Genomic DNA, 23,088 nt, shown 5'->3' on the forward strand with positions numbered 1-23,088 from the left:
TTCCCCCAAATACAACAGCAAACAGTCGCCATCGTTGATCGTTGAACGTGACGTGTTTATCATTTACTACTTCTTTGAATTTGAATGCTGCCAATTCGATATACTTTGACAAACACATAAAATTAATAGTATTTTAACATTAAAGAAAACAAAAAGTGATTGAAATATTACAAAGATAATCCAAGTGGAGAAAACCAATCGAACAAGAACAATACTCTGGGTTAAAAAAAGAACCGATGATGACCCAACAACCTTGTATCAGTGAGTCAGCAGATTCACACTATGGTATGGGGCATACATAGGAGCAGAGTGACACCAGCGGTAGTGCTTGGCTGCTTGATTATAAATAAAGGGCACTCCTCTGCTAAAGAAGCACACAGCAGCAAGCATCTCCTTCTCAAACTAGTAGTATTATTCTTCCATTCATAATGGGTGTTTTCACATTCGAGGACGAAATCAACTCCCCTGTGGCTCCTGCTACTCTTTACAAGGCCCTAGTTACAGATGCCGACAACGTCATCCCAAAGGCTCTTGATTCCTTCAAGAGTGTTGAAAACGTTGAGGGAAATGGTGGCCCAGGAACCATCAAGAAGATCACTTTCCTTGAGGGTACTTACTGTTTTCATTTGACTTTCTATTTCATTATTATTCCATGCATCTCTACCCATCTATATACTATGTTGCAATAGCATAGTAACATAATTAATTGTAATGAAACCAAATAATACAATGTATGGTAATAAAGCTGATGTGAATGAATGGATAGATGGAGAAACCAAGTTTGTGCTGCACAAAATAGAAAGCATTGATGAGGCGAACTTGGGATACAGCTACAGCGTGGTTGGGGGTGCTGCATTGCCAGACACGGCGGAGAAGATCACATTCGACTCCAAATTGGTTGCTGGTCCCAATGGAGGGTCTGCTGGGAAGCTCACTGTCAAATACGAAACAAAAGGAGATGCTGAGCCCAACCAAGACGAACTCAAAACTGGAAAAGCCAAGGCTGATGCTCTCTTCAAGGCCATTGAGGCTTACCTTTTGGCCCATCCCGATTACAACTAATCCGCCTCAACTTACTTGTCATCACTTTCTTGCTTTTTCTTGCTTGGAGACTTATCCAATCACTCTGTTCTCAACTTAAGTTGCCTTCCAATGTAACCTGGCTTTCCTTTCTTCTTTCCTTTTCCCATATAATTGTGAGACTTATGATATATCTGTATCTCACTTCATCAATAATAAATTATAATAAAGATGAGCAATCGTTACAACTTTTGTTTCTCTTATGTTTACTATTGCGAGTTTATGAGTTTACACTTTTTTTTTTAAATGACACTTGTACGAAATTGTTTCGTTGATGGTTGATTTTCGTAAAAATTTAATTAATCACTTTTAATGAATTTTTTTCTTTTAATTTAACTTTTTTCATCTATGAAATTTAAATCCGAAACATTTAAGATATTCTAACTCGTTATTCGGACTAACCACATGTTATTCTTGACTGAATATTTTGCTTGGATTGTTGAAAAATATAACGTACCACATCAGTTGGGATGAAGAAAAGTGAAAAGTATATATGTTTAAAACACTTTTTTGACAACTCCCACTTCAACTTGTATACCAGACCAATAACCAACACTTCTCACATCGACCTTATGCTTAAAATTCAATATGAAGTGAAACTTCTTGTTCCTCTGTATTTTGCTTCTAAAAAAAACTCTAGAATAAGTCCAAGCAAAGAACCAAAGGAGTATGGTTTTAAGGTCTCTAAAGTACGAGCCCAAAAAATATACAAGTTTCAGTTGGGCAAAAAAAAAAAAAACTTACCCAATTGAACTTGAGGGAGAGCGTTGGAAAATATCAAGTCCCACGTCAGTTGGATGATGAAAATTGAAGAGTATATATTTTGAAGTGTTATGCCTAAAAACTGTCTAGACATTCTTTCTTAACAGCCCAATAACTAGCACGTACTTCTCAAATTGGGCCTGTGCTAAAAATTTAAGAAGGATCAAAGTAATTAAGTTATATTTATATACTCAAAATTTAAAGTTATATATAATTATAGTAATTTATAATTGTAGTAATCAACCAAAAAGTCACAATTTATAAAACAATATATTGAAGGAAACACAAACATAAATTTACAAAACTTAACAAAATACATAACTATGGTAAAACTGGTAGCTAACATGATATATTTATAAATTATTAGCTTGGTATATTCTCATTTTCTAACTATTGAATTTTCAATCATTAAAGAAGGAAAAATCTTATCTTAGCTTTTAAGTGCACTAGCTGCACTCTTTTTCTTTAAAAGAAATAATTCAAAACAATTAGTGAGTCACTTCAATTGTACTCTCGCATTTAATGAAAAGACATGTTTTATTAATGGATCTTTTTCTGTCTAGGATTCCTTTTATTTTGGGGGAGAACACATTTGCATGCCATATATGGCATATTTGATCAACATAACTCCTTCATCAAGTCTGAAAAATTACTCACCTTTTGAGCTTCTTTATAATTGCTAACCTGATTTCTTTCTACTTAAGTTGTTCAGGTGCCTTGCTTTTGTTTAAATCACCCCTTCCCAAAAGACTAACATTTTCCTACAAACTTTGCCTTGCATTTTCATGGGCTATCCCTTGGAGTCAAAGGTTTCAAGTTCCTTGATCCTCAATCAAATAAGTTCATCATTTTCTCCAATATTAAATTCATAGAGTCTAGTTTTCCGCTTCATTTTTGTTAGACAAATGTAGGGAATCCATGGGTAGGTAATATCATATATAGGCCCTGTTTAACTTATAGAAGAAACTTATTTTTATTTTTTATTTTCTTCTTCTACGAGTTCATGGAGAAGTTTACAATATGATGTTAATATTAAAAGACTTTTTTTTTATAATAATGTTAACACGACTAATATGTTATCAAAATTATCCCCAAAAGATGTAAATTAACAATTTAAACTAGCACATGTAATTATTGTATTTAGAAGGATTTTATTTTTATAAAATGAAAGAGTTCACCATAAAATAGGATTCTGTCTTCAGACAAGTAACTGATTAATCCATGATTAATTCGAGGGCCTGGAGGAAAGAAGACCAGGAGGGTAATTGGTCGTCAGCTTAGGGCTGCGCCTTCAAGGTAGAAAGAGGCTACCTGAAGATGCTCGTCCTTCGGGGTGCGGTGGTAGTCAAAAAATTGGGTAATCTTAAAGATCCAGGGCAGGGCATTGGTACCATCAAACCGAGGTATATCAAGGTTCATGCGTGGAGGGGAAGGTCGTGGTGACATGGATGGGGAAGAAGCTTCGAGTGATTGAAAACGAGAGATAACCTTGTCGAGCCGGGAGTGAAGGGAGTTTTGGATAGCGGTGAGGGTATTTTGGTTATGGGTGAAGAGGGTGATTGTCTCTTCTAGACGTGAGAGGGTGTGGCCACGAGTATTGTTTGCCATGGGAGGGTCAATGAAAACACCAATTGGTAAGGATAAAAATATTCCTGAATTGGAGGACAGGAATCAACCTCTAAAAACAAAGAGTAAGAGATAGAATAGCTGAAATTCTCATTGTCTTCCTCTTGATTCATTACAACTATTTATAAGATTAAAAAAAAAAAAACATAAACGCTAACAATGCTGGAAAAATAGGAGACAAGATAAAGTCAATTGTGATCTTTAGGAGACAAGGATCACGAAGCTGCAAATCGTGCGTGATAAGGCAAGCACGATGATGAAGGCACTACTCTTGAAGGTAACTTTCCAAAATTGTCCTTTTGGTAACTTGGCTGGTGCTAGACTCTTTAGTGAATGTATTCCTCCCAACTGATGGGCCTCTTCATGGTTCGCTTGGGTCGGGTTGCTTTAATTTTTGGGTTTAGGCCCTGTTGAATATAAAAAATAATAAAAATAAAAGTTTTTGTTTGCATGAAATGTATTGGATGAAGTCTATTCCTCAACAGTTGACTTCTCTTATTGATGCTGATGTAATGGCTTTAGCCCAATTTATCTCATATTAGTATTTTTAAATTATGAAAAAAAAATTAACAATAAATTTAAATGAGTAAAAAAATGCTAATATGAGATAAAATGTAGTCCAAATAAACAAGAGAAAGCGAACGGAAAATGAATAAAAATTGAGAATTTTCGTAATAATTATTTTTAAATCAAATTTAAAGCGTTTTCTAATTAGTTGACATTCTTTGCAAATAGAAATAGAATGTATAAAAATTAAACTTGTCAAATAATTCTATCAAAATTTGTTAAATATGTAAGCTCTTTAAAAAGGTTTAAATACAAAATCTATTTAATAAATAAATTCTAATGATAAAGATCGATTAATTTTATATTATTATATAATAATTTAATATAAAAATATTTCTAGTATGTTTGGATTGGCTTCACAGGTCCATGGTTACCCACATCTTCCCACGTCGAAGCTGAAACTCTAACATGTAGCGTTGAGTTGGTTGCACGTATTCCGAATGTGGATGCACTTCCAAATTAACATGCGCTTCATTCCCACAAATACAGCAATCTGTCGTCATGGATGAACGTGACATTTTTTTTTTCTAGCATAAAAAACATTTTGAACTCGTTTTTTTTTTGGAATGAATTTATTTTTGGGTTAATTGTAACTTTAATTTTTTTATTTATCTCACTTTAGGAGTTTGATTCATTTATAATTTAATTCATCAATTAAATCTTTTTTTTTTAATTTTTTATTTTAGTCCTTAATCTTAAAAGTAAAAGTTAACTCTTAATTGTTTATATTGATTGTCATGTTGTGTTGTTTTTTTTATTAAACATTAATACACAATTAAAGTAAGATTAACGTCTAATAAAAATATAACATATGATAATTAATATTTATCAATGGACGAACCAAATTAAAAGACTAAATTTTTGAGTTGAGATGAATAAAGGAACCAAATTTACTATTAAATCTTTATTTTTCAGCCATCTTTATTTCTTGTGGACTGAATTTGAATGCTTCAAAATTTGTATATTGAATTTGAATGCTTCAAAATCTTAATAGTATTTGACAAACACATAAAATTTATTAACATTAAAAAAAAGTGATTAAAATATTACACAGATTATGCAAGTGGAAAAATCGACATTTGAAAATTGGAGTTACTGAAATAGAGACAAGAAAGACCGCCTAAAATTAAAAGTCATATTCTTTTTTTTTTGTTGCTGACAATATATTCTTTTCTTATTATTCTTAAAAATATATAGATTTACATTGTTTAAACAAAATATCACGTACAGGTAAATACTTTATATATTGAGTTTTTGTTATCGATCTCTTCAGAATTCATGCGTGAGAGATGATGAATTTAGTGATAAAATTAATTTTATACGAAAATGAGAAGAATAAATTCAAACTATATAAATTAATATTGAATTTCTTTTTTTAAATCACATCTAGAAAGATTTTGTTTTTTGTTTTCAGAGAAAGAATACTCTTGGTAAACTAAGAAGTAAGAACAACAACGTTGAATCATTGACTCAGCACCTTCAGACTATGGTATGGGGCGTACACACAATTGTAGAGTGACGCCAGCGCAACTTTAGTGCTTATAAATAGAGGGCATTCCTCTGCTAAAGAACCACACAGCAGCAAACATCTCCTTCTCAAACTAGTAATATATACTATTATTCATCCATTCCATTCTATATATTTCATAATGGGTGTTTTCACATTCGAGGATGAAACCACCTCTCCTGTGGCTCCTGCTACCCTTTACAAAGCTCTAGTTACGGATGCTGACAACGTCATCCCAAAGGCTGTTGACGCCTTCAGGAGTGTTGAAAACGTTGAGGGAAATGGTGGCCCCGGAACCATCAAGAAGATCACTTTCCTTGAGGGTACTCTGTCACTCACTGTATTCATTTTATTTACTAATTCACTACTATATATTTTCTATTTTCTACCATGATATGATAATAAAGCTGATCTGAATGAATTGATGAATGCGGACAGATGGAGAAACCAAGTTTGTGTTGCACAAAATAGAAGCGATTGATGAGGCTAACTTGGGATATAGCTATAGCGTAGTTGGGGGAGATGGGTTGCCAGACACAGTGGAGAAGATCACATTCGAATGCAAATTGGCTGCTGGCGCCAACGGAGGGTCTGCTGGGAAGCTAACTGTCAAATACCAAACCAAAGGAGATGCTCAGCCCAACCAAGACGACCTCAAAATTGGCAAAGCCAAGTCTGATGCTCTTTTCAAGGCCGTTGAGGCTTACCTTTTGGCCCATCCTGATTACAACTGATCCTCTTCATCACTATTCAGTCAGCAACGACCTTGCTTTATATTATATACAAGAGTTTTCTTGCCTTGTGTGGAGCTTTATCCAATCACTGTGTGTGGTGTGTGCTTAAGTTAAAAACTTGCCTTCCAATTAATGTAACGAGTGTTTCCTTTCTCATTTCCTTTTGCCACAGAATTGTGAGAGTCAGTTGATATCTTTGTATGTGACTTCAATAAATTTTAATAAAAGAAAGCATCATTTAAACTTTTGTTTGTTTTATGTCTATTATATATAGTGAGTTTATATAGTTTTTATTTTTTTATTTTTTTAAAGAATGAGTTGGATGGAACTATTATTGAAATTGGGCTGAAGTCATTACATCAGCATCAATAAGAGAAGTCAACTGTTGAAGAATATCCTCCATCTAATACATTTATTTCATGGCTAATAAAAGATAATTTAACTAAACTATTCGCATCATTGTAACAAGAGACAGCTGAATCCGTGTAAATGAGGCTACTGCTATAGGCTGCAATCAGCAATAATACCCTGTATATAGCTTCTGATTCCTCGGTCCCTTGTCCTCCAGTCATGGAAAACAATTTTGCAATCCCTTTCAAACATCACTTGTTGGAAACACATTTCCGCTGCATGCCTGCAACCTGCTTTGAACAACTTGTTTTGGAGAAATCATTATTTATCATTTAAAAAGTAGGAAAAATATAATAACTAATCGTTCAGAATAAGTTGAACCAAATGCACATAATAACATAAGTACTTAACAATCTCTTGTGTATATAGTGGAAAACCACGACTATTTTAGCATTCGATATCACTTCAATTGATCAGTTATTTCACTTATTTGTGTGAAGATGGAATCCTTCTTTATGGCGAACTCGATCTCTCATTTTACAGAAATCAAATCCTTTTAAATGTACTCAATGTGCTAGTTCAGAGTGCTAATTTACATCTTTTAGGTATAATTTCTATATCAAGTTAGACATGTTTTAGCACTTTTTATAAAAAAAGTGTTTTAAAAATATTAATTGTTTTTAACTTTTTAGATTGGTTTTAAGTGAGATGTATAATCAATTGATATATAAAGTAAGTATTTTGTATATCGATTCCAAAACTAATGCTAAAATTAAATGACTTTTGGTATCAGTTATAATCATGACAAATATAACTGATAAAAAAATAGGAAAATCTAAATTTTTATTTCTTTTAAAAATTAAAAATAAAATGTCATGAAACAAACGACTTCCTTAATACCGTACATTCTATATTACACAAATATTTTTCACCAATTGCTACACTTTCAAATATTCTTACTTAAAATTTAAGCATAAAGCTTGAATTTAAATTTAAGTTTTAAATTTAGAATTTCGACACAGTAGGTTTGGATTTTGTACAACCTGGTTGGTAAGAAAAACTGTGAACCGTCAACTGTTAAGTATTTGAGAAGTGAGAACAACTAGAAGTGAATATCAATAAAGAGAACTGTGTTGCCGTGAAAATGATTTTAAATAAACAAAAGTTTTAATTAATTTTTGAAAGACAACCTTAATGGGGATGTGACCAAACATTAAATATAGAAACATCTTTAAAAAGAGTTTCGAACGTGCGTTCACAACGTTATGAAATATTAGATCCATTTGTTATACTCAACTTTCGTTGATTATTAAAATTAATTTTGAAGAAAAATAATGAATGCTTGAATATTTTTATTCTTAAAATAAGTTAATAGTAAAATTCAATATAATTTTTTATTTAATAAAAAATATATTTAAAAGTAACTTGAATTTAAAATTTAATTTTCAACATAAAATCAATTTATTATCGTCAAAACTAATACGTGAATAAAATTTTCCTAAAATTATATTATATTAGTTAATTTTTTTAATGTAATTTTAGATGAACGAACGTGAGACGCACTTGATCCTTTGAAGATTGGAGAGTCGAACGTGGCTTCCATTAACAATCTTCAGGAACAGTTGCATTTGAAATATTTGTGCTGATGATATCTTAGCTTATCCGTTGGTTTAATTTTTTGTCATACGAAAGCTCTCTGTTGTCTAATATTTTTTTTCTTTTTGGCCGGAGTCATTTTTATCTACCCATCATAATGAAGACCAAAGTATTGAAAATATTTGTATTTTGAATAGAATTATTTTTATCTACCCATCATAATGAAGACCATCATTTTTATCTTAGCTTATCAAGTATTGAAAATATTTGTATTTTGAATAGAATTATTTTTATCTACCCATCATAATGAAGACCAAAGTTTATCGTCAATAGTCAAATGCGTGAACTATATACAATCAATTTATTTCTCCGTAATTACGTGTGACCGACACGAGATTCGGTGCCGCATAGACTTTGATGTTTGATCCACCATTCTCTATCCATATTTAAGAGTCAATGCCGTGGCTTGTGTGGATTTTTCTTTTCTATTTTAATTTTAATAGTATTTCACTCAATGCAGTAGGAATCAGGAAAAACTATTTATTTTTATATAATTAAAATTTATGATAAATCATTATTTTTAAATATACAAATTATAACAAATAATTTATAAAAAACATATAATTAAATATTTAAATTTATGATCAACAATTTAAATTGTGATATAAACTTATTTTTAATTACAGGTAATTAAAAAACCATTAAAATTCTAATGGAGATATTAAAAATAATATTTTTCGATTTTAGAGACTAATTTTTTTAAAAAAATTATTTGGACTTTGGAGGACTAAAATAAATAGATCGGACAAAAAACATAAATCAAAATTAAAAAATTGAAACTGAAAAAAGTAATTAAAATAATTTTTAAATTTTTCTATAAAAGTTTAACCTTAATTATAAACTAAAACTTGAACCACCCAAAACAAAATTTCCAGGTTTAAAAAAACTAAGATTTATATAAAAATATCATATAAACATGATCATTTATTTAATTATATATTTATAGATTACTTATGATTTTTATAAAATATTTATAATTTAATAAACTAAGTTAATATAAATGTACTCTTATAGTTATTAGCTAATTTTTATCACGATCAACTAATTTAGTCACTCTCTCACACACACACACGCATTTTTTTATAATATAAATTTTGTTATTTTTTTCAGCCTTAATTTGATCCACCATTCTCTATCCATATATAAGTGTTTTTGTCGCTAGCATTTTGGCATTTCAAATTATTTGCATTCATAACATCATAAATATATAATCACAAGTCGAATTAGATAAATATACTCTTCGCCAACAAGATTTGGTTTAGTTCTAAGTTTCTTTTTAAGAAAATAAATTGAAACTTTTAAATTTTATTAAGAAATATTTCAGGTTACCTTATGAGGTCTCTTTGGGCTATGCAAGCCTTGAGAATGTTTCAGGTTTGAAGTTGAAGTGGGCGTATGCATTGCATGGGAATTGGGTCATCTAATATGGCAAGTTATGAGTCCAAACTAAAACCAATCATGGCACCTATGAGACTATGACTTCAACTAATCGCCAATAACATAGCACCACCAATCACCATGGAATCATGTTCAAAAATTAATTTGCAGTTCTTGAAGTATTCCTAAAACGAACAAGAAACACGTTGCTTCGGTTTTCACTTTCAGGATTTTCTCTGAATAACAAAACTTGTCATGGTGTTTATATTTATTCCGTTTATTTTGGGACAGATAATTATGTGCTTCTGGCATTATTAATTGCAGCTTTGGTTTTTTAATTCCAACTTGTTTCTAGATTTGCTCTGAAGAAGTGAAATTCGACACTTCAATTACACTGATTTGAATAGAGAACCTTATTCTTCTATGCGTGTATCTGTTAAGTTGGTATTTATGATTCCTACATTATAACTAAGCAATTGTACTTGTACTTAATTGTGTTTGAAATATATATACAAGTGCGTGTATAGCAAAGAATACACGTCAGAAATTCTACATGATATTACTCCATAAACTCATATATAACTAAAAATTATTAATCCAATTTCATACTAATTAAAAAATTTAGTTTACATCATTTAATTTTATTAATCTTAAATAAAAAATAATAATTTACATTATCAATCAATATAAAGAATTTTACGTACCTTATCAATCAATTATAAATATATGATATTTAAAAGTAATTATTACAATCAACAACTTTATCAAATAATTTTTTTAACCAAATAACTTTATCAAACATGACAATATCTTAATCAGAAATAATGTAACTTTTTTTACACTATTAATACATTTTAATTCTTACATTTTACCTATAATCAATTATTTATCCTTTTAATTTTGCTAACACCATTAATGCTAAGAATACAAAAGTAGTATATCCAATAATCTTGTTCTGATGTATATAGTAGTAATAAATTTGAATTTTCTAAAAAAAAAACATTTGGAAAGTCGTTTGAGTGATGCCTTAAGTGTATGTGCACCACATTTATAACCGAGATCTACTTTAATTTCCATATTTTAATTGAGTTTAATTACTCATTTGATCTCTATAGTTTCAATATTTGTATATTTTAGTCTATATAATTTTAAAATAGTTTTTTAGTTTTTATAAATTTTAATTTAATTCCCTTTTAGTTTATATAATTTAAAAATGGTTTTTTTAGTCCTTATAATTTATATTTTAATTTTTTTTAGTCCTTATAATTTAAAAGTGATTTTTTTAGTCCATATACTTTATATTTTATTCTCTTTTAGTCCTTACCATTAAAATATGAGTAATATTATCAATTACAATTAACTATAAAAATATTAACAAATAATTCGTAACTAATTTATCATAAGATAATTTGTAATAAAAAAAAATAGTTGATAAATTTATAACTAATTTTTAGCTAATTATATATATATATATATATATATATATATATATATATATATATTTATTGTAGTAAGGACTAAAAGGTAATTAAAATATAAATTATGGGAACTAAAAAGATCACTTTCAAATTATATGAATTAAAAAAAATTAAATTACAAATTATAAGAATTAAAAAGACCACTTTTAAACTATAGAGACTAAAAGAGAATTAAAATATAAATTATAGGAAATAAAAAAATCACTTTCGAACCTTAAAAACTAAAATATACGAATCATGAAACTATAGAAACCAAATGATAATTTATCCTTTTAATTATAAGTTATGGGATTAAAAAAATTGTTATGAAAAGATTTAGAATCCTTTAGAAGACGTTAATTATATATAATATTTTATTAAAAAATGTTATATAAAAGAGTAAATGTATTTATATCTTAAAAATATATATAAAAAAAAACAGATTTTCTGTGAGAATAAAAGATACCACTTTTCTTTTATTGGTCTATATTAATGATTAGTTTTTTGTTTTTGTTAGTAGAAGAATTCAATTCAAACTTATGATCTCTTCTCTTTCATTTTTCGCTCATTGTAAATCTTTATAACCCCGTAAATCATTCAAAAATCAATATTTTTTATTTAGTAATTAGGAGGATTATTAATAACAATAATTAAAGGATTTAAAATAATTTTGAAATCTCCCTGATCAATTTAACAATTATAAATAAATCCTAAATATCTTTAATATTAGATACTTTTTATTGAATACATTTTATTAAATATGTAAAAAATATTAAGAAGATATAAATAAAATCAAAGAATGAATAGAAGAGCTCGTGAGTCAAAGTCAATAATAGATGGTGAAAAGGGGCTAGCATTAAGCGTTCGAAATTATGACTTAGATAGTAATGATGGAGTAGTATTTAACGTGTTTGAGGTAAACAATTTATTAAGGATTTTCCTAATAAGCATTGACTTTGATGTGCTTTAATGATTCAAGGTTTGAGATCTCCTACATTGACCAGTACGTATTTTGGTGTGCATGAGATGTCGAAGACATTCTAATAACAATCAATAAGTTAGTAAGAATTTTACCAAAACCATGATCACGATGGATAATAATGATACTGGCTCACCGTAAAATTTGTCAATGAGCTAAGATGTTAGTCACATAATTCTGTTTTTAACAGTTCTAAACTAACATGATTATTGACTCTCCTAAGTCCTAATAATCACGTTCTCGATCTCTTTCTTATTCCTCAGTGGATTTTTTTTTCTTCATCAACCATTAAAGAGTTGACGACAATGGCCGAATAACAAGCAGGCTTATCAATTAGCAGCAGTCCAAAATTTAAATCATGGTACTTAAATTAAAAATAACTGATATTTGTAAAGAAAAATATAGAAAACCTTGATTAACCTAATATAAGAACAATGAAAAAAAAGTTTAATAGTGAACTCAATAAAAGTTAAAGATGCTACAGAAAAAAGCAAAATAAAAAAATATCATGTCTAAAACTAACCTAATGAACCTATATATAATTTGGGTTCACATAATTTTTAACTTATAAAACTTGTAATATAATCCTTTTAAATTGAAATTTTACTTAGTTAACTTAAGCTCTATCATTTTATATTGTTTTGCTTTCTAATGATATAAATGCCAGTTCAAACCTAATTCAACTACAACTGATTCATTAAATTGTAAAGTAGTATTTTTACGGGTTTAAAAACACGTAATTACATACTACTCTACATTACTGTAATTTTTTTTGTAGAATTTTTTTTTTCCAAACTTAAAATGACTTAATTGAGTTCTATTTGGTTTACATTGAAAATCAATTTCTCTCATATATCATTATATATGTTTTAATGTAAAATGTATTAATAATAAAATTATTTTAGACAAACATATCTCAACCACATTTAATGATTTAAAATTAATTTTATTATAATTAATTCTTTATTAAAATTTAAAACAACTGGACAATTATAATGGCATGTAAAGGAGCTAGCATAGCTAATTAACCTTCGTATCATCGTATGAACACCATATTACGCTGGTCTCACTGATTTAGAACTAGGTTCATTAGGTTAGTATTGGACATGATATTTTTCATTTTGCCTTTTTTTCGTAGCATCTTTTTTTTTTTTTTTTAATTGTGTTCACTATTACTTTTTTTCATTGTTCTTGGAATTGTTTTAATCAAAGTTTCTATGTTTTCGTTGACAAAATTCTCATTTTTAATTGAAGTACCTTGATTCAACTTTGCTATTCAACCCTTGTATTCTTGTTGGGTTCTACCGTTATAGACTCGATGGCGTCAACTTTTTAATGGTCGACCATTAAAAAAAAAAAAATCCACTAAGGACTAGAAAAGAGAAAATGAGATTATTAGGAGAGTCAATAGTCATGCACTCATGCTCGTTTATAACCGTTAAAAATAGAATTACGTGAGTAACATCTCTGACGCATAGAGTGACAAAAATTATACGTGAGCCAATATAATACATTTTTATTTTAAAAAATAATTTTTAAATCAGATTATTTCCTTTTAAGATCAATATAGAACATGCTACATACTCGATTAAAGAACAAAAATAGAATACCTGTAAATAACTTACTAAAAATAATTAAATTAATGATATTAATCTACAATAGCCAATGTCAATGCATATAAATTAGTGTATATCGTAAAATAATTATTACCAATTTAATATCCAATTTTAGCTTTAAAATTTCATATAAAATTATTTTTAATTGATTTGATACATATGAACCCTCTACTTTTGATTCTAATATCAATTCTTAACTATTAAACTAATAGATTTCTTTGACATATACGTGAAAATTATAGTATATCTAAGTTAAATGGTGGCGAAAATTGTACATATATTTACGAATACTAAATAAGTACATTTGTATTTATTATATATGTTTTTTTATTAATAATGTAATTGATAAATTAATACTAACAATATTATTACCAAAAAAAATGTTAATATAATGTGTTAATATGTTGTGATACCAAAAGCCAACTTATGGTTTAGATACTCTTGAAAACTAAAAGCCCAATAGTATTGTATACTCTTTGTTTTTTTTTTTTGGAAACACAAAAAGGACAAAGGTCCAAAGAAAATTACATAATGATCCTACAAGTGTTACTTACTTCACTCTCATCTCTAGAAAGCAACTCTCTTAAAAATATAGACTGTTGGTAAAAAATCGATTGCTCTCCGTCCATACTACAAGCATAGTCTGCTATTTCATATATTGTATACTCATTTTTATATTAATGGCAATAATAATAATATGAGTACAAATTAATAGAATTATGTGTAACTTTAAATCAAATATATGAATATCACTTGCTAGTTTTGTCCCTCAAAATATTTAGTCAGGCTTGGTCACTGCAAAATGGTGTCCTTAAAAGAAAAAACCTAGCATATGCTTCAATACATTACAGAAAAAATCAAATTCGTTGCTAGAAATATTCAAAACAGAACATGTTCATTGATTTAGGAATGCATAAGAGCACTAAATTCTCCAACCTAAGGAGTGCACTCTCATGCTGCTTAACCAATCACAAATACATCGCTTGATGGCAGCTTCGTTTTCTTTGCTTCTTCTTTAGCCACTGCATATTTCTTTGCTGGCAGCTTCAAGGTAAATGAAGACTAAAAAATACTTCAACTTGCGGATAATAAATTAATAATACCTGATTTTCTCGGCATACCAAGGTAAGTAAGGAACTATATTTTGACTTTCTGAGTCTGCATTGTATGAATCCGATTTATTCAAGTCTATAATGTTGGCAAATGACCTGATTTTGCCAATAGTCGCCTATGTGATCGATGGCCATAAGATTGAATAACAGCTTTGATTGGTCCATTTTTGGAAGGTTCATAATTTCGAGAATTTTTTTTTATTTTAAAAATCTTATGAAAATAACTAAAAAAAAGTTGAATGAAAGATGTAATTATTTCTTACAAAAAACGCAACATCTTAGGTCTTAGGTCTTACATTGAAAATTCCCTTTGAAAGCCTTCAAATAAGAAATTTCCCAGATCGACCATTGTTAACTGCCAAGTAAATGTCCATTTTAGGTCTTAACTTCCAAATTTATCCCATTAAAGGGCTCATATTCCACGAAACATAATTACTACGAGTAGTGCATATATAGGGAGGGATTGCTGGACCTATAAACACCATAGTCTGTTCCGCGGGATATATATTCACAACTTTGATTCCATGTAAATTTTGCAGTCTACAGAATTTACTATTGGAGTCACAACCTTTACACAGGAATACTCCTTTGTTGCGCACGTGTTCAATGTTATAATGCATACCAAACAAAATATACTCAGTGTAAAATTTTTATATTATCATTAAAATATAAATTGACATATGATAAAATAATTTAACTTTATAATTATTATTTTAAATTATACTAAAGTTGCTAATTTTTTTGTAGAATTACATTTCATTTTTTATTTCATTAATAAGCATAACAGTATCCATTCCAAAAAAATAAAACAAAAAAGGGGGTCTTCTTATGTGACGCCATTTGCCGTGTCACAATTGATACCGTTATGTAATATGTATGCAAACCTCTTTCTTATATTGACGAATGGTTAAACAATTGCCTGGTTTGTTTGCTTGCTTCATTTTTCTCTGTTTTTCTGTAGCCACTGCTCGTTTCTTCATTGGTCAAGGTAAAAATAGTTCTACTTTTGATAAATAACACATTAAGGTAGGTATGGAACTATTCTTTTTTCTTTTTCTTTTAACCAAGGTATTCCTCACAGGTATTTTTTTCATATACCAGTCAAGTATCAAACTCATGATTATATGTTTAAGAAATAAGTTTATCTACGGATTATGTCACACTATCTTGGTGGTATGGAACTATTCTTATCCTGAATTGTATGCATCTAAGTCTATCAAATGTTGGCAAATGGCCTCCCGTGTGTGGGGCCATAAGTTTGAAAATAAGCTTATTTATGAAACAAAATAAAAACATGCAGCAGCCACAGAGATTGTAGGTCTTCAAATAAGAAAATTCCCATTGATCATTCTTAACTACCAAACTTATCCCATTCTATTAAAGGCCTCATTTCCACGAAACTCACTTCATATAGGGGCTGCTGGACCTATAAAACACAAGTCCTTCCCTCTTGATCTAGCATCATATCTACATTCACTACTTTGATTCCCTGAGGTTTCTGCAATCTACAAAATTCACTATGGGAATCACAACCTTTACACAGGAATACTCCTCCTCTGTTGCCCCATCACGCATGTTCAAGGCCTTGATTGTAGACTCCAGAAATTTGCTTCCAAAGCTCTTACCTCAGTTTGTAAAAGATGTGAATGTAATCCAGGGTGATGGTGAAGCTGGAAGCATTGAACAAGTTAACTTCAATGAAGGTTAGCAATCAAATTAACATGAACTAGCTAAATTGAAACAGGATCACTTCTCCAAATTTCTTGAATTAACTTGTTACGTATTTATTTTTTTCAGATAACCCCTTCAAATATCTGAAACACAGGATAGATGTGCTTGATAAGGACAACTTGGTTTGCAAATACACTATGATTGAAGGGGATCCATTGGGTGACAAGCTTGAGTCTATAGGTTATGAGGTGAAGTTTGAGGCTACTAGTGATGGAGGTTGCCTCTGCAAAATGACAAGCAATTACAATACCATTGGAGAGTTTGATGTTAAAGAGGAAGAGGTAAAGGAAGGAAGGGAAAGTGGTATTGCAGTTTACAGAGTTGTGGAGTCATACCTGCTAGAGAACCCACAAGTGTATGCTTAATCATCTATTTATTTATTGTGTCATGTATCATAAGATATACAAACATATTCAAATTTTTAATAGCAGTGTGCAACCAAATATAGGGTTGTTTAGAATGGTTGCAAAGACTTGAATTCCTTAATAAGTCCTTATTGTATGAACAGCAAAAAAATGGCGAGTGGTTTGGCAAAAATATTTGTATTTTGGTAGTAACAAAGAGTCCAAGAGTAGTTTTTTTTACCTTTACTTCATGAATTCCAATGTACTTAAACAAAGAAGCAACAATTCATTTCTGTGTAAACGTGTGTTTGGATGGTTGTAAACAGAAAAACAAACAAACGCAAAGACTTTAATTTGAATCACAATCAAATGAGCTAATAATACACTAATGATATTGACGTCTTGGATGTACAAGAGGTAAGTTCATGATTAACATAATTCTCTTCTGCTTCACAGCTGGAATGAGGGATTAGAGGTACCAAAAGATAAATTTCAGTATTTTAAATTTTCTTCACCTTTTTGTCATTTTGGGTTTCTCACTTTCTATACCTTTCAACCGTAAACAAACAAAAAATATGGTTATTCAAGGCATGCATATAGCCATCTGTATATTTCTCAATTACAAACTTCAGAGTTCAGACTAAGACATTTCCCTTCTTGCTCTTTAAAGACGGGCATGTCCTGGGCATGGCATTTCTACCAAAAAGGAGGGTGAATGTTACTTGACCCACCCTGTAAACTAATGTTTCATTCTGAATTCTTATTTGCTGTTCACTTTGGTATAGTAGAAAGGTAAGGATTGATTATATTATTCATATGTGAAGCAACATATTTATAAAACATATGCAAAACAGACTGCTAACAGATAAATAAACCACTAATAGTTCATGCATAAAAAATAGGAACAGAATAGAATCATCCTATCAATTAACATGAATTTTAATTTTTCCTAAAAAATAGCATAAAATCTGATCTTCTAGAATTGAGTTTGTTACACTTCCAACAGTTACATCTTCAACACTTCTAATCATTTATCATGTAGTACTAGGCCCTTGGAGTCTTTTTAAGACCATATAAGTCCTTTTTCAACTTGTAAACTTTCTTTTCCTCTCCTTTGATTTGAAACCCCTTAGGTTGGTCTACATAAATCTCATCTTGCAAGTAACCATTTAGAAAAGCAGATTTTACATCTAAATGGTAAACTTTCCACCCTTTATGTGCAATCAAGGCAAGTAGCATTTTGATTGTATTGAGGTGTGCAACTGAAGCAAATGTTTCTGAAAAATCAACTCCAAACACCTGAGCATAGCCTCTCACCACCAGCCTAGCCTTGTGTTTATTTATAGAATCATCTAAATTGAGTTTGGTTTTATAAACCCATTTGAGACCTATAGGGTTGCTTGTGTTGAGATCTGTCCACTAGCTCCTAAGTGTCATTTTTTTAATCATCTTCAGCTCTTCCTTCATAGCATTTATCCACTTGTCATCCTTCTCAGCTTCCTCAAATTCTGGAGGTTCTAAGACAGCCACATTACACCTTTGATAGATCTTAGATAAAGGTCTTGTACTTCTGATAGGAATGTCATCTACATGATCATCAAAGAATTGTGGGGTTTCTGGAAGCTGCTTGCTTATTGGCTTCTCCCAACTCCATTGTTGATCTTCCATGAACTTGACATCTCTACTCACAAGAATTTTTTCCTTTTTGTGGTTGAAAATTTTTGTAAGCTTGGGAAGTGTCATTGTATCCAATGAAAACTCCAGGTTTTGCCTTCTAATCAAATTTGTCTCTTTTAACCTGTGGAACATAAGAGAAACAAACACAACCAAATATTTTTAGATTTTGTAAGTCTGGTTTGTACCCAAACCATCCTTCAAATGAGGGTTTTTTTGTTCAAAAATCTGGTTGGAAGCCTATTCAACAAGAATATAGTAGTGTTTGCAGCCTCTGCCCATAACTTATTTGGCAACTCCTTTTCATGAAGTATACATCTTGTCATCTCCATGATGCTTTTATTTTTTCTCTCACTTACACCATTCTATTGTGGAGTGTACGACACAATTAGTTGGTGCTCAGTGCCAGTTTCTTCACAAAACTTATCAAAGATATCACTTATGTATTTCTTCCCATTATCATGCCTTATTATTTGCAACCTACAACCACTTTGATTCTCCACCAATGCTTTATATTTCTAAAAAATACTAGCAACCTCAATCTTGGATTTAAAGAAATAAATCCAATAATATCTAGTATAATCATCAATAAAAGTAATATAGTATTGATTACCATTTAAAGATGATACTCTCTAAGGTCCCTCAACATATGTGTGAACCAGCTACAACCTTTGAGTTGCTCTCCAAACTATTTGAGGAAATGGTTTTCTAACTAGCTTACCAAGGCATGTTTCTACATGTATAATAGTCCAATAAGGTGGAAATGTCCAAGTCTTTTGTGTTATAGATCAGATAGGTGGTTGTGCTTGAAAAAGTTATTTGCTCCTCCTCCATAAGATTTAGAGCATAGCTTTTAGCTTTCATTTTCACCCTGCATACATCTTTGTCTTTTACATCTTTGATCAAGCACCAATTGTCTTCAAATATGACTTTGAATCCCTTTTCTACTAGCTGTGCAAGACTGAGCAAATTTTGGTCAATATCAGGCACATACAAGACATCAGAGATATGTTTTAGACCTACCAAGCTTTCAATAGCAACAATCCATTTTCCCATGACTAAGATGAAATCACCGTTTCCAATTTTTACTTTGGAAACAATGGTTTTGTCCAACTCTTTGAAGAGCTTTTGGTCGTTGGTCATGTGATTTGTGCAGCCGTTGTCTATCAACCATGAATCACTGGAAATGTTGCTTGTAGAAAAGCAAGTTGCAACAAAGAGTTGTTCTTCTTCTTGTTCCTCCACATTCTCCTTTACCTCCTCCAATTTAGACTTGCAAATTCATTCTATATGTCCCAAATCGCCACATTTTCTGCACTTGATATTCGACCTCCACCAACATTTTCTCTAGGGATGGTTTGTCCTTTTGCAATGTGAACAAGGGGGAAAAGTCTCACCTTGCTGCTTGTTGGAGTCTTTTGAATTTTTGTTCTTCCATTTGTTGTTCTTCTTCTCTTTGCCACCTTTTGAATTTTGTGCTTTTGCATGAAAAGAACCTTGCAGAGCCTCCTCCTGTCTCATCATTCTTCTTTGCTCTTGAACCTATAAAACACTTACCAATTCTCCCAAGGTGATGGTTGAAAGATCTTTTGCTTCCTCCAACACTGATATCTCTAATTCATACTTTTCAAGTACAACAACCATAAATTTCTGCACTATTCTTTCATCAGAAAAGTCATTCCCAAGAAGTTGCACTTTGTTTGCTATGCTTAACAATCGGTCAACATAGGCTTTAATTGTTTTCGTCTCCTTCATCCTCTGCATCTCAAATTCTCTACTTAAGTTGAGCACTTTCATGCCTTTGGTTCTTTCAAAGTCATAGTATTCTTTTTTGAGATAATCTCAAATCTCTTTAGCAGATTTGAAATTCATAATTCTTGTAAAAATAATTTTTGACAGCAAAAAAAGGAAAATTCTAGTCTTAGCCTTTTTTGTCTTCTTCTCCTTATGATTCTTCATTTGAGCCATTGTTGAATTTGTAGGCAATTCAGGAACATCATAATTTTCTTCTACTGCCTCCCAAAGATCCAATGATTCAAGATGACTGATCATCCTTGTAGCACATAACTCATACTCCTTACCATAAAAAATTGGTGGTGGACCCATTGTGTATGTCTCTCCCTCCATTAGTGTTTCTCTCAACTCAGAGATCCCTCAAAGATAAAAGCTTTAGATACCAATTTGTTGTTTTTATGTATAACAACATAATATAAAGTGTAGTGGGTAAGGAAAAACAAAGAGGAAATTGTAATGGTGGACTTATATTATTCATATGTGAAGCAACACATTTATAAAACATGCAAAACAGAACCGCTAATAGATAAGTAAACCACTAACAGGTTATGCCTAAAAAAAATAGGAACAAAATAGAATCATCCTATCAATTAACATGAATTTTATTTTCCTAAAGAATAACATAAAATCTGATATTCTGCTGTTTGAGTTTGTGACACTTCCAACAGTCACATCTTCAACAATTCCTTCCAAACTGTGTGAAAGAAACCACCACTTGATGAAAAAGAATTTGCGGAAAGGACTAGAAACTTTCCGTACAACTTTATACTGAATTTGTTTAAATTATGCAAAAAGACTTTCAAGCAGGATGATACAATTTTAGTATGGAGTCGCCCAAAAATGATATTCAGAAAGAGCAGTTAAGGCGATCTGCAGCTGACATTCTCCGGGATAAAGCTTTATTGATTCATCATTGTGATAGTTTTCTTCGTTGAAAAAACCTTAATATAGGAACTCACCAAATGCCCTGTGATGCTATTGCACCCGAATTCTAAAATATGAATGGATTAAACAAAAACCAATGAGCACCCAAACACTGTCTGTATTTGTTTTTGCCTACCCTTACGAGAGATGTCAAGTTCAAGGTTTCTTCCTTCCAACCAAGGTTAAGTCACAAACCATATATAATTGCCTTCTTTGTGACGAAAGCATTATAGCCAACGGTTTGTCAACCTTCACCCGCCCTACCGTTTAAGCTTTTAGACAGTGTTGGAATTGGATATGCCCCCAGCCTCATATCTTCGGCATCACTCAAATTCTCAATTAAAGATAACAACTGAGATTCGGCCTTACAATTTACAAATGTCCATAGAGAACCTCTGAATTCTTTCCTGAATCATCACCCCTCTTCCGTGGACCATTTTTCTCTTTCTATCTCCCCTTGGCCCCCAAAAACAAAAAAACAAAAAAAATGATTCCTTGCATTTCCCACATGTCTTGCCTTTAACATATTCCTTTCCCGTGCAAGGCATGAACAGATGGATTCCATTCACAGGTTCTCCATATCCATAATCCACTTCCTTAAAAACAAAAGCATATATTGGTTTTTTCTCTAACTTTACAGCTCCATGCCTCCATGGCTCGGGAGTCACAGGTAATAATATCCAAGCATATATGTTGATTAACATGCCAGTTCAATATTTTATTTTTTCTTTTGTGATTTTCGATCAATTTAACATATGGTAAAGCATTATCTTCAAGAGTGGCTAATCCATCAAATGCAGGCACCTCGTGTCACACAGATACAGGTCCGAGTGGACTGCAACGGGTGCGTGCAGAAGATCAAAAAAGCACTAAATGGAATTCATGGTATGTATTCAAATTATTTCCCTTGCAAATGACGCAGCAACGCTACCAAATTATTTGATGAACTTTCTCCATTTGCAGGTATACATGATCTTCGTGTTGACTTACTTCGACAAAAGCTCACAATTATTGGGTGGGCAGATCCAGAACAAGTTGTCAAAGCAATTAAGAAGACAAAGAAGAATGCCATCATTTGCTCTAGTTTTGAACTACCGTCTCCATCTAAACCAACTGAACCAGAACCAAAAGGAAATGCAAATGCACCAGCTCCTGATGCAACACAACCACCACCAACGCAAGCTCCACCGCCTCAACAGCCACCACCTGAAGCAACAACATCACACATACCTACATGGCACAACACAACCCGACAGTGGCAGAACAACACAGGAACAGAAGAATTAGAGCAGGTTCATGTGACACCCCATCATCTGCCTAACTACGTTAACAGATTCAGTTCTGGCCACAAACATGTTGAACACTGGTACAGATACCATAATGGTCCTATATTTCTAAAAGAGCCATCCCGACCCATGTATGTGACACACAGCTATAACACACACGTGCCTTCGTCATACGTCACTGAATATGAATATGTCAGATCACCTTCCAGATACACACATTACAATTGTATAGAACACTACAGTGGAGATTACCAGAACAACAATGTAAACATCGCATCCATGTTCAGCGATGACAATCCGAATGCATGTTGCATTGTCTAGTAGTAGTTAGGGTGTCATGAGCTGTTTATGAAAAGTACAGAGAAAGTCTCTTATGCTCTCATATGTCTTGATAAGTGAGTTGTCGAAGACGATTCGTAAAACAATATAATACTTTAGTTTGCATGTGATCTGAGAATGGAGATAATATTCCTAACTTCTGGGTGCTGGAAAATTTTATTCTGGATTCCAT

General features: G+C 31.2%; 4 protein-coding genes across 4 annotated transcripts; all 4 read left to right on the forward strand.

Moving 5' to 3' along the window:
• The first annotated feature begins 360 nt into the window (after nt 1-360).
• On the forward strand, nt 361-1,289 carry LOC114420000 (stress-induced protein SAM22). Its single transcript, XM_028385837.1, has 2 exons — nt 361-609; nt 767-1,289. The coding sequence occupies exons 1-2, from the start codon at nt 429-431 to the stop codon at nt 1,060-1,062; spliced, it is 477 nt and encodes a 158-aa protein (XP_028241638.1). The 5' UTR covers nt 361-428; the 3' UTR covers nt 1,063-1,289.
• A 4,309-nt stretch (nt 1,290-5,598) lies between these two features.
• On the forward strand, nt 5,599-6,524 carry LOC114420001 (stress-induced protein SAM22-like). The gene is made up of 2 exons (XM_028385838.1): nt 5,599-5,865; nt 5,981-6,524. Exons 1-2 carry the CDS (start codon nt 5,685-5,687, stop codon nt 6,274-6,276), a joined length of 477 nt encoding a protein of 158 aa, XP_028241639.1. The 5' UTR covers nt 5,599-5,684; the 3' UTR covers nt 6,277-6,524.
• A 9,658-nt stretch (nt 6,525-16,182) lies between these two features.
• Nucleotides 16,183-17,200, forward strand: LOC114420002 (pathogenesis-related protein STH-2-like). Its single transcript, XM_028385839.1, has 2 exons — nt 16,183-16,527; nt 16,622-17,200. Exons 1-2 carry the CDS (start codon nt 16,344-16,346, stop codon nt 16,918-16,920), a joined length of 483 nt encoding a protein of 160 aa, XP_028241640.1. The 5' UTR covers nt 16,183-16,343; the 3' UTR covers nt 16,921-17,200.
• Nucleotides 17,201-21,526: 4,326 nt separating this feature from the next.
• LOC114420006 lies at nt 21,527-23,052 on the forward strand. The gene is made up of 3 exons (XM_028385842.1): nt 21,527-21,961; nt 22,092-22,176; nt 22,255-23,052. Exons 1-3 carry the CDS (start codon nt 21,944-21,946, stop codon nt 22,896-22,898), a joined length of 747 nt encoding a protein of 248 aa, XP_028241643.1. The 5' UTR covers nt 21,527-21,943; the 3' UTR covers nt 22,899-23,052.
• Nucleotides 23,053-23,088: the final 36 nt, after the last annotated feature.

This window comes from Glycine soja, chromosome 7, assembly GCF_004193775.1.
Source record: "Glycine soja cultivar W05 chromosome 7, ASM419377v2, whole genome shotgun sequence".
Classification (NCBI taxonomy): domain Eukaryota; kingdom Viridiplantae; phylum Streptophyta; class Magnoliopsida; order Fabales; family Fabaceae; genus Glycine; species Glycine soja.

Coding starts and splice junctions, on each gene's coding strand:
- LOC114420001 (XM_028385838.1), top strand. CDS start 5,685: ATGGGTGTTTTCACATTCGAGGATGAAACCACCTCTCCTGTGGCTCCT. Junction 5,866..5,980: donor GAAGATCACTTTCCTTGAGG/GTACTCTGTCAC, acceptor GAATGCGGACAG/ATGGAGAAACCAAGTTTGTG.
- LOC114420002 (XM_028385839.1), top strand. CDS start 16,344: ATGGGAATCACAACCTTTACACAGGAATACTCCTCCTCTGTTGCCCCA. Junction 16,528..16,621: donor ACAAGTTAACTTCAATGAAG/GTTAGCAATCAA, acceptor TATTTTTTTCAG/ATAACCCCTTCAAATATCTG.
- LOC114420006 (XM_028385842.1), top strand. Junction 22,177..22,254: donor AGCACTAAATGGAATTCATG/GTATGTATTCAA, acceptor CTCCATTTGCAG/GTATACATGATCTTCGTGTT.
- LOC114420000 (XM_028385837.1), top strand. CDS start 429: ATGGGTGTTTTCACATTCGAGGACGAAATCAACTCCCCTGTGGCTCCT. Junction 610..766: donor GAAGATCACTTTCCTTGAGG/GTACTTACTGTT, acceptor ATGAATGGATAG/ATGGAGAAACCAAGTTTGTG.